General features: G+C 41.1%; 2 protein-coding genes across 2 annotated transcripts; both read left to right on the top strand.

The window, feature by feature from the left end:
- The first annotated feature begins 223 nt into the window (after positions 1-223).
- Positions 224-8,645, top strand: LOC111382754. The gene is made up of 5 exons (XM_023006792.1): positions 224-385; positions 472-963; positions 1,095-1,310; positions 2,588-2,735; positions 7,903-8,645. The coding sequence occupies exons 1-5, from the start codon at positions 224-226 to the stop codon at positions 8,643-8,645; spliced, it is 1,761 nt and encodes a 586-aa protein (XP_022862560.1).
- Positions 8,646-11,463: 2,818 nt separating this feature from the next.
- LOC111382830 (3-ketoacyl-CoA synthase 5-like) lies at positions 11,464-12,226 on the top strand. The gene has a single exon (XM_023006875.1). The coding sequence runs from the start codon at positions 11,476-11,478 to the stop codon at positions 12,169-12,171; it is 696 nt and encodes a 231-aa protein (XP_022862643.1). The 5' UTR covers positions 11,464-11,475; the 3' UTR covers positions 12,172-12,226.
- The last annotated feature ends 19 nt before the right edge of the window (positions 12,227-12,245 follow it).

Raw genomic sequence — 12,245 nt, 5'->3', positions numbered from 1 at the left:
AAGGAAACTGAGGCCATACTTTCAGGCCCATTCAATTGAAGTTTTCACCAACTTTCCATTGAAATAAGTGATGTAGAAGACAGATGTTTCGAGTTGACTGCTAAAATGGGCAATTGAGCTCAGTGAGTTTGACTTACTGTTTAAACCTCGAAGTGCCATCAAGGGCTAGGCCCTCGTAGATTTTGTTACTGAGTTCGCCAAAGTCCTAAAAATGAAGGCGACAATGGAACCAGCGGAGCTCCCAACATGGAACCTATTCGTGGATGCATCGTCAGAACAGATTGGCTCTGGAGCAGGAGTTGTTTTGGAAAGCCTAGAGGGCCATAAGCTAAATTGTGCAATCAGGTTGGGCTTCAAAGCCTCGAACAATGCTGCCGAGTATGAGGCCCTTTGAGCAAGACTTAGACTAGCCAAGCAAATGCAAGTCAAAGGCTCCTAGCAAGCAGTAATTCACAGCTTGTGGTGAGTTAGGTCAATGGAAAGTTTGCAGCTAAGGACAGTAGCATGGCCGCTTATTTGAAATTAGTGCTGAACCTTGTCTCCCACTTTGAAAGGTTTGAACTGATTCACGTCCCACACCTCAAGAACACACATGCAGATGCCTTGTCCAAGCTGGCCAGTAGCAAGGACTCCGAGCTACTAAAAATTGGTCCAATTGAACGCTTACCAAAGCCTTCCATCTCTGGAGGTGAAGAGGTATGTTGGATCGAAGGTACCCCACTTTGGATGCAACCCATCATAGTCTATCTTAGAGATCAATTAGTGCCAGCCTCCAAGAACAAGGCGAAGAAGTTGAGAAGAAAGGCTATTCACTTCATTTTCCAGGATGACGTGCTTTACAAAAGAGGCTTCGCCTCACCGTTTCTCCGATGTATGCGAGGGGAAGAAACCATATACATACTAAGGGAGATCCATGAGGAAGTCTGTGGTACCCACTCCAGAGGAACGGCTCTGGCACACAAGGTACTTCAACAAGGCTATTTCTAGCCAACCCTAAAAAGGAATTCTTGCTAGTTTGTTCAAAAATGTGACAAATGTCAACGATTCTCCAATGTTCAGAGATAGCCTTCTCAGAGCCTTTCTATGGTCACCAGCCCCTGGTCGTTCACAAGTGGGGCATTGACCTCATCGGGCCCCTCCCAAAAAGAAGAGGAAGTGCTACCTTTGATGTTGTTGCCATTGACTACTTTACCAAGTGTGATATGACCCAGGAGTCGAGCCTGACAAAGGCAAGTACGAAACGAGACCCGTTGATAGTAGATGGCGGACCAATGATGCGATCGAAGATGAAACGAGTCAACGAGGCGATGGTATTGTTCGTCAAGCTAACGATTGAAGACACCATGTTCGGGACTCAAAATGGAGCAACTTTCATGTTCGGGTTGAAGGCTGAATCAACTTGGATCAATTTAAATCGAAGGTTGAAACTGGAGGAAAATTTTAATCATGTGCGATCGCACAGGTATATACACTCGCAGTCGCACGGTGGTCTACCGAAGCTCAAAAGAGGCATTTTGTTTGAACCATGCGATCGCTTGGAATTGCACATTACGGTCATATAGGCCAATTTTTTGGGCGAATTTCCTATTTTTGGTATTTTTTCATATTTTGTTAGTTTTTTATTCTTTTCCATACTATGGGAATTCTTCAAACTTATCAAGTGTTAACTTGTGGCGTTCAAACAACCGGGTTTAATTCTTGGATTACGTAATAAAGGGGTCTTTCAAGCGTCGTTCTTGTTGGGGTTTTTGCTTCGACTTTCTTTTGGATTAATCCTAAACTCTTGGATTAATTTGGTTTCTTGGGTTCGTCAATCTCATGGTGGGTTTCGTAGTCAACGTTACTACGGGGTTCGCATCAGTTGGTATCAGAGCTAGACTCCAAATTAATTAAAGGTTATATCTTTTCGTTACTTGTTAAGTCTTTTCTTGTTTTCTTCATTCTTCCCAATTTCTATTGTCGTTCCTCATGTCGTTAAGTCTTTCTATTTATTCTTCGTCGTTCTTGTGTTCTTCGTCGTTTGAGTCATTCTTGTGTCATTAAATTAACGTCAATTTCAATTCATTGAGTTGTTAGTAGTTTAATCGTTTCTTTACAAAAGGTCAAAAAACGTCAAAAAAAAAGTATTGTTCATCGTACGGTTATTGTTCATCCGTACAATAGACAAAAAAATGATATTATTATTTCTTGTTTTTACTACCAACACAAAAACAACTCTCGAATTGTGTAATTTGGGCTATTTCATTGTGTCAATTCTTCACTTTACTATTGAGTCTATTCACATATTCTTGTCAAAACAATCATCTATTCCACTTAATTCAATTCCTTGAGTCTCGTGGTTCTTGGTTATTATTTAGTTTGTTGAATTCTCGGTAAAACACTTGATTTAGTTCACTTGGTTCTTTGAAGTGCTTGGAGAGAGACTTTGAGTGGTAAGAGGTCGAGTGGTGAGTTTAATAGAGGGAAAAATCCATATTGAGTGTTTTCGAGTGATATATTTGTGAGGTATATAAATTTCTGTGACATGATGTCGGAAAGAGAAGGTTCTAACTCAAGCTGAAACGTTAATGACAACAATGCATCGAAGGACCTGATACAGAGGTTTGAACTGGTACTTGGTGGTGTTAAGGAGAAGGTGGATAGGCAAGGGGAATGGATGGCGCAAATAGGTACCATAATCACTAATCTTAGCCGGGAACAAGTGGAGATGTCTAATGTTAGGGGGTCGTGTAGGCGTGAATCTAGGAGAGGAAGGCCGGATGAGTATCGTAGTGATGAGGATGATTTTGATGAAAATGACATTGATATGGGATGAGCGAGGCACAGGGGCGATAGGATGGAAAGACGGGGTAGAAATAACTTGGGAAATGAAGTAGATGGAAATTTGGCAAGTATTAAAGTGACTATTTTGCAATATAAGAGAAGAGCCGATCCGGAAGCATATTTAGAGTGGGAAAGGAAGGTTGAGATGATTTTTGAGTGCTATAATTAGTCGGAGAAGAAAAAGGTAAAATTGGCAGTGCTTGAATTTGTGGATTATGCAATATCTTGGTGCGATCAAGTACTTACATGACGGCGTAGGGGTCAGGAAATGCCAATTAACACTTGGGATGAGTTGAAGATGTTGATGAGGAGAAGGTTTGTTCTGAGTCACTATTATAGGGAAATCCATCAAAAATTGCAAGGTTTGTATCAAGGGTCGCAAAGCGTAGAGGATTATCAAAATGAGATGGAAATTCTTATGATTCAGGCTAATGTGGAGGAAGATCGGGAAGCTACCATGGCACGGTTCTTGAATGGGTTAAATCGGGATATTGCAAACGTTGTAGAGTTACAACACTATGTGAAAATCGAGGACATGTTACATGTGACAATGAAGGTTGAGAGGCTATTGAAGAGGAAGGGGACGTCTAGGCAACCGTTGGGTACTTCGAATTCTAATTCAACATGGAAATTAAAGTGGGATGACAACAACAAAAATGGGGCTGCACCTAGAGGTAAAAGTGATTGGCAAAAGGGTAAGGATGAAAGCGCTAGCAAACCAATATCAAAACCGGAGGCACAACCGTCGCGCAATCGGGATGTCAAATGTTTTAGGTGTTTGGGAACGGGGAATATTGCTTCTCAATGCCCAAACAAACAGGCGATGATGTTGTGGGATAATGGGGAGATAGTGAGCAATAGTGATGGTGAGTTTGATGACATTCTGGTGTTAGAAGATGTTAGTGAAGAAGAAAAAGTTGAAGGGCCAGTTGGGGATCTACTAGTCACGAGACGAGCTCTTACTACTCACATCAAATTAGATGACTTGGAGTTGCAACGGGAGAACATTTTCCACACTCGATGCCACGTCAACAATACGGTATGTAGTGTTATAATTGATGGTGGTAGTTGCACTAATGTAACTAGCGTATCTCTTGTAAAAAATTTTGTTTCAACATTGTTGAGACACTCGAGACTTTATAAATTGCAATGGTTGAATGAAAGTGGCGAGGCGAGGGTGAATCGAAGAGTGTTAATTAATTTGTCAATTGGGAATTATAAGAATGAGTTAGTGTGTGATGTGGTGCCAATGCAAGCGGAACATATTTTATTGAGTCGACCATGGCAATACGATAGGAAGGCTATGCATGATGGGTACAAAAATCGATATAGTTTCATTAAGGATGGAAGAACCATTACTCTTGTGTCATTAACACCGGTGCAAGTCTATGAGGACCAATTAAAATTGAGAAGTGAGAAAGAGAGGAGAGCCAAGGGTTAGAAAAAATGAGAGAAAGTGGTGAGTTAGAGAAAAAGAGAGAAAATGTTGAGATAGCCACTAGAGAGAAAAGATATGGAGTGTTCCAAAAGAAGAGAGAAAACACGAGCGATTTTCTTTGCAAAAGAGACTGATTTGAGAAGGGCGGTAGTTGAGAGAAAAGAGATGATCTTATTTGTTTATAAGGAATCACTTCTCAATTTTGAGGAAACTAACACACCCTTCCCTAGTTTGGCTAAGTCTTTGTTGCAGGAATTCGACGATGTATATCAGGAGGATGCACCAAGTGGATTGCCGCCTATTTGAGGCATCAATTATCAAATTGACTTCATACCCAGAGCTATCATTCCAAATCGACCTGCTTATCGAAGTAATCACGAGGAGATTAAGGGGCTTCAAAGGCAAGTGGATGAGTTCATGAGCAAAGGATATGTGAGGGAAAGCATGAGTCCTTGTGCGGTACCGGATTTGCTTGTGCCAAAAAGGATGGAACGTGGCGAATCTGCATGGATTGTAGGGCTATCAACAACATAACGGTAAAGTATCATCACCTTCTACCTAGGTTAGATGACATGCTTGATGAATTACATTGTGCTTGCATATTTTTTAAAATTGATTTAAAAAGCGAGTATCATCAAATTCGTATGCAGGAGAGTGATGAATGGAAAATGGCTTTTAAAACTAAATATGGTTTATATAAATGATTGGTTATGCCGTTTGAACTCACAACTGCACCTAGCACTTTTATGCGTTTAATGAATCATGTTTTACATGCCTTTATAGGAAAATTTGTTGTAGTTTATTTTGACTACATCTTAATCTATAGCAAAGACCTAGGAGAGCATATGGAACATTTAAAATGTGTGCTAATTATTTTAAGGAAAGAACAACTCTATACTAATCTTAAGAAATGTACGTTTTGTATGGATAGAGTTATATTTCTTGGATTTGTGGTTAGTGCTAATGGGATAGAAGTAGACGATAAAAAGATAAAAGCTATTAGAGATTGGTTGACACCTAAAAGCATAACGGAAGTTAGGAGTTTCATGGTTTGGCTAGTTTTTATAGGTGTTTTGTGAAAGATTTTAGCACTATCACCGCACCACTCACGGAAGTAGTTAAAAAGATTGTAAGTTTTCATTGGGGTGATGAGCAGGAACTTGCATTTAATACTATTAAAGGTAGATTGTGTGAAGCACCTATTTTGGCATTACCTAACTTTGACAAAACATTCGAAATTCAGTGTGATGTATCAGGAATAGGGATTGGAGCAGTTTTAATGCAGGATCGGAGGCCTATTACATATTTTAGGGAGAAATTGGGTGGAGCTACTTTAAATTATCCTGCATATGACAATGAACATTACGCACTTGTTCTAGCTTTGGAGACTTGGCAACATTATCTATAGCCGAAGGAGTTCGTAATACACACCGATCATTAGTCACTAAAGCACTTGCAGGGACAAAGTAAATTGAACAAGAGACATACGTTGTGGATGGAATTTATTGAGATGTTTCCATACATCATTCGATATAAGCAAGGTAAGGAAAATATGGTGGCGGATGCATTGTCGCGAAAGTACGTATTGCTAAATACTCTTGATTCTAAGTTACTTGGGTTTGAACATATTAAGGAATTGTATGAAAAAGATGTTGATTTTTTGGATATTTATTTGTCATGCATTAAAGGGGCGGTTGATAGGTTCTTTGGGCATGAGGGGTATTAATTTCGGGAAAATAGGTTATGTATTCCTAATTATTCTAATCGGGAGTAATTAGTAAGGGAGGCACATAGTTGGGGATTGATGGGACACTTTGGGGTTCAAAAGACTTTAGATGTATTAAAGGAGCATTTTTACTGGCCTAAGATGAAAAGTGATGTTGAGCGAATTTGTAGTTGAAGCATAGGTTGTAAAAGGGCTAAGTCTAAGGTTTTATCTCAAGGTTTGTACACACCTTTACCTACACCTAGTGAGCCTTGGGTTGATATCTCGATGGACTTTGTTTTGGGTTTACCTAGGATTAAAAGAGGTCGGGATTCTATTTTTGTGGTTGTAGATAAGTTCAGCAAAATGGCACATTTTATATGATGTCACAAAATAAACGATGCCACGAACATTGCTGATTTATTTTTTAAAGAGATTGTATGTTTACATGGGGTTCCTAGAAACATTGTGTCAGATTGGGATGTCAAATTTTTAAGTCATTCTTGGAGATTTTTGTGGGGTAAGTTAGGCACTAAATTACTATTTTCCACAATTCGTCACCCACAAACGGATGGGCAGACCGAGGTAGTGAATAGGACCATCACACAATTGTTGCGCACAGTAATCAATAAAAATTTGAAAAGTTGGGAGGAGTGTCTACCATTTGTTGAATTTACATACAATCGAGCTTTTCACTCTACTACGTCATATTTTGCATTTGAATTTGTATATGGTTTTAATCCACTAACTCTTTTGGATTTAATTCCTTTACCTGCGAATGAACATGGTAGTTTAGATGGCAAAAAGAAGGTAGAATTGGTTAAGTCACTCCATGAAAAGGTAAAAGCGCAAATTGAAAACAAGAGTAATTTGGTTGCATCACAGACGAACAAAGGTAGGAAGCACTTGACATTTGAGCTAGGAGATTTGGTTTAGGTGCACCTTAGGAAGGAGCGGTTTTTGGAGCAAAGGAAGTCCAAGTTGCAACCGAGGGACGATGGTCCATTTCAAGTTATTGAAAAGATAAATGATAATGCATACAAGTTGGACCTTCCAAGTGAGTATAATGTTTCGGCTACTTTTAATGTATCTGATCTCTCTGTGTTTGATGCAGGTTCAGATTCAAGGACGAATTCTTTTGAAGAGGGAGGGGATGATATGACCCAGGAGTCGAGCCCGACGAAGGCAAGTGCGAGACGAGATCCGTTGATAGTCGATGGCGGACCGATGACGCAATCAAAGATGAAACGAGTCAACGAGGCGATTGGATTGCTCGTCAAGGAAACGATTGAAGACATCATGTTTGAGACTCAAAATGGAGCAACTTTCATGTTTGAGTCGAAGGCTGAATCAACTTGGATCAATTTAATATCGAAGGCCGAAACCAGAGGAAAATTTTAAGCCTGTGCGGTCGCACAGGCATACACGTTCGCGGTCACAGGGTGGTCTACTAAAGCTCAAAGGAGGCATTTTGTTTGAACCATGTGACCGCATGGAATTGCACATTGCGGTCGCATATGCCAATTTTTTGGGCGAATTTCCTATTTTTGGTATTTTTCCATATTTTGTTAGTTTTTTATTATTTTCCATACTTTGGGAATTATGCTCGACTTTTGCACAATTTTTACCTAGTTTTTAGGTTTAGTATAAATAGAAGTTTTCATTCAATTGTAAAAAAATAAAAATTTTAACATTTTTTTTATTGAATTAAAAGTGAGGCATATTGTCTTCTCTTCATCGTTCTTCATTGAACAACTTCAAACTTATCAAGTATTAACTTCTGGCGTTCAAAAAAGCGAGTTTAATTCTTGGATTGCATAATCAAGGGGTCTTTCAAGCGTCGTTCTTGTTAGGTTTTTTGGTTCGATTTTCTTTTGGATTAATCCTAAACTCTTGGATTAATTTGGCTTTCTTGGGTTCGTCAATCTCGTGGTAGGTTTCATAGTCAACGTTGCTACGAGGTTCGCATCAAAGTGGGTCGGGGCTAAACCTCTAGCCAAATTCACCGAGGTGAATACTACTAAATTCGTCTGGAAGCACATCATTTGCAAGGTCGACATTCCCTACTCCCTGGTGTCCGACAACAGAAGACAGTTCAATAATAGGAAGATGCAAGATTTGTACGATGAACTAGGCATAAGGAAGGACTTTTCAACACCTCATCACCCCCAAGCGAATGGGCGAGTTAAGGCAGTAAACAAGATGATCAAGTACACCCTGAAAAGGAAACTTGATGCCTCGAAAAGAGCATGGGTCGATGAGCTTCCCTATGTCCTCTGGGCTATATGCAGAACTAGCCAAACCGCAACAGAAAAAACTCCTTTCTCCATGACCTACAGATCCAAAGCCATGAGTCTGGTCGAGGTTGGAGTCCCATCGTATCGTCGCATACACTTTAATAAGGTCAGCAATGACGAGGCTCGAGTGTGTGAACTCCACCTCCTAGAAGAGAAAAGGGATATATCTCAAGTCAAACTTGCTATATATCAAAGGAAAATTACCCCCTATTATAACTCAAAGGTCAAGAACCGAACTCTACGTTTGGGCGACCTAGCACTCCGAAGGGTGTTCCCATCATCGAAGCAAACAAGCTCCAGAGTGCTTGGATCGAACTGGGAAGGCCCATATCGCATCGTCAAAAAGTCCCGACCCAAAACTTATGAAATTGAAGATATATAGGGAAAGTATTGCCTCATCAATGGAACATCGAACACTTGAGGAGGTACTACCAATGACTGCATGTTACACTCTAAACTGCACATGCTCTACAAACCATTGTGACTTATTCTTATCTGACTAAGTGCTCAAATTGCCATAGTGTATGATAATGTTGGGTTCAAGTTATTTATGAAACTTGAGTTCATCGTTATGCTCTATGGGTACATTTTGTGCTTCAACCGGTTAATGTTGGTTAGTAATGTTTGATTTCGAAGCGTTCATCAAATTACAATAGTACAAATAGTTCAATGCAAATGGAAATAGTCTCAATACTTAAAAAGTAAATAATTTCATTTCATTAATATCAACTAATTACAAGAGGTGGGTCAAAGCCATTACAAAAATCCTACTCTACTACCATTATGGCCCTTGTCCCTATCTCAGCCTCTTCCAGAGCATTCGTAGCCTCCTATGTCGGGACAACCCCCGTGGGCCTACCAAACTCTTCTTCCAAAGCTAAGATATTCAAGTTCGGATGGACCTCCCTAAGGTGCTACAACATAGCTTGGGCATTCCACGAGGCCCAATAGTTAGTGAAGGTATCATACAGCTCGTGCTCTTCAAAATGGTCGATGAAGTACTGAACGATTGACTCCCCAACAGTTTTTTCCTCTATCTTCAAAGAGTCAATCTCTTCAACTTGGGCCTCCACTCGCTGTCTCAGCTCAGTCTTCTCCTTATTTGGGGCGTTGAGGGCCTCCACTGTGAGGCAGTGATGCTCATTAGCGTGGTCAATCTGCCTCGTCAGAGCAGCTACTTGGCATTTAGTCTCATACAGTTCTTTCTTCAGCTGTTCCGACGAGGCCTCAGCTTTCACCAGCCTCGCCTCTATTTCTTTCTTTACCTTCTGAGCCTCCTTTGCTTTGGCCCAGGTCGCCCTCACCTCGTCTCCACAAAGCGAGGCCTTTCCCAACCTTTAGGCTAGGTCAGTGTTCGTTGCCCTAAGATCCTTCACTAGGCCTTCCAGTTGGACGCTGGTGCTCAAGACTCAGGCGGTACAGGCACTGTTCGTAGCCACTAGGTCTTCGGTGATGTAAGAGGAAGTGTAATCCCTCCAGGCCTCGGTCCAATACTTGTAGTGGTCCTGGGCCACAGCGGCTGTCTCTGTAGAAAGAACCTCCAAGACATCCTTTATGGGCTCTTCCGAGGTGCAGCCCAAAAAGTCCTACTCCTTCAGAGGGTGGGCCCTCTTTCTTCTTTCCTATTTGACAGGGTGATTGGTAGTGACAGTAGTTGAAGCAGGAGCCATCGCGGTAGTAGGAGCAGAGGCCAGTATGGTAGTAGCTTCTAGCAAAGGGGTAGACCTCTCTCTTATCACGACCCCAGTGGGGATCGTCATCTACCTAGTGGCCGTCTTCGCCATTGTTGGGGCCCTTGAAGGCCCAACCGCCCTCTTTCCCTTCTTCAGTAAAGGCTCCTCCTTCTCAACCTAAGGCAGCATCTTGCTGGCAGCTACCAAGTCCTCCATCTATTTCTTGTAGGCCGATGAGGAAGTTTTCAAGGCCCTCACCTTAGCCATCATCCTTTGGATGGTTTTAAAGTCTGGCTTCATGGGGCCTCATCTTGTTGAAGTCATCTGCAATAAAACACAACAGATTAGTCTATTTACACTGCGACCACCACGGTGATAAACAAACTTCAGAACACTTACCTTGAGAAGCTATCAATTCGTGTGTGACGAAGTAAGTATTCTTCCTTATCAGCTCGTTATAAGATCTCCTCTTTGGAGAGAGCTGATATACGAAATAGATCATGTCAAAATCCTCGATGGAAAACTCACATCGAGAAAGAGGACTTCCAAGAAAAAATGAGTTATATTTCGAATACAAGTGAATATACATTCAGAGGCGAAGTGCTAGTACTCACTAAATGTAGAGTATTTGGTGGGAACAATAAGAGGTGTCAGAGGGTCACCCTCCATCGTGTACCATCTCCTGGAAGCCCAGTACCACAAACTCTTCGATTCCTTGATGGAGCATGGTAGATCGAGCACGAATAGAGTATGAGACCCTAGGAGGTCAGGTAATGCCATCCCTTCATCTTATCATCCCTTGCCGCAACCTTGGGTATATGCATGGTTTGGAAAATGGAGAAAGCCATCTCCATCCCATAGAATGCCTCCTTCCACAGCATCCACGAACCCTAGCCTTAGGTTGTAGGCTCGCTCATTCGACCCCGGTAGTATTAAACCCACACTTTCTGGAATCCTATATTCAGTCTGAAGTCTAGCCAAGTCGGCTGTTTTCAACTTCGACGGATAGTCAGATACTCCCTAATGCTGAGACATATCTACAGGGCTATTTAGTCGTCACCAGATATTCTCCCCCTATTATTGCCTCGGATATCTCGACAGAACTGGCTCAACCATCCTTACAACCTCCAAGTCACCCCCAGAGCACCCACTCTCCTCAAACACCATTTTCTATAAAGGTAAATAAAACTTAAGAGTATTTACGGAGAACAATTGAAATTTGTTTTTTCGTCGAGAAATGTGGAAATTGGATCTTGGGAAATCGTTGAAAATTTGGAAAAATGTTACAATGCTATCGAAAAAGATTGAAGATTACGGAATACTCGCCAGAAATCGCACGAAATTTTGAGAGCAATGAACTTTTATGTTTGCAAGACTAAAAGCTTTCGAATGGCAATGCCAAGGCCTTTTATAAAGAGCCACACATGATCTCAACCGCCCAATTCAAATGCTATTGATTTTGGCCATTGATCGCATCGCTAAATCTAAAGCATTGAAAGGAAATGTCATTTGATCAACGCCCAAGGTTCAGAAAGGGCAATGCTTCTTCCAAATTGCTTGTTTCGAATGGGGGGTGCTGCGATTCTTTTATCGAACAAGAGTCGCGATAAACGCCGTGCTAAGTATCGATTAGTTCATGTGGTTAGAACCCACAAGGGTTCTGATGATAAGGCCTATAAATGTGTTTATGAACAAGAAGATTCAGAGGGAAAAGTTGGGATTAATTTGTCAAAAGACCTTATGGTTATAGCTGGTGAAGCTTTGAAATCCAATATAACCACAATAGGCCCTTTAGTCCTTCCTGCATCAGAACAAATCCTTTTTCTCTTCACTTTAATTGGTCGAAAAATCTTTAACCCTAAATGGAGACCCTACATTCCTGACTTCAAACAAGCCTTTGAGCACTTCTGCATCCATGCCGGAGGCCGAGCGGTGATCGATGAACTTCAGAAGAACCTCCAACTGTCTTCTGAACACGTTGAGGCCTCTAGAATGACACTGCATAGATTTGGGAACACGTCTTCGTCTTCATTATGGTACGAATTAAGTTACATTGAGGCCAAAGGCAGGATGAAGAAAGGGGATAGAGTTTGGCAAATAGCTTTTGGAAGTGGATTCAAATGTAACAGTGCCGTATGGAAATGTAACAGGACAATTAAAACAACAACTGATGGACCTTGGCAAGACTGCATTGATAAGTATCCAGTGCACATCCCAGAAATTGTGAAGCTCTAGGGGAATTTATTTGTCTTCTTCTACAAATTTTAGCCATAGATTTCTGAAAAAAAAATAAAAATTCTACATGCATT

This window comes from Olea europaea, unplaced genomic scaffold (assembly GCF_002742605.1).
Source record: "Olea europaea var. sylvestris unplaced genomic scaffold, O_europaea_v1 scaffold256, whole genome shotgun sequence".
Taxonomy (NCBI): Eukaryota; Viridiplantae; Streptophyta; class Magnoliopsida; order Lamiales; family Oleaceae; genus Olea; species Olea europaea.
This window is presented reverse-complemented; position numbering and strand designations above follow the sequence as displayed.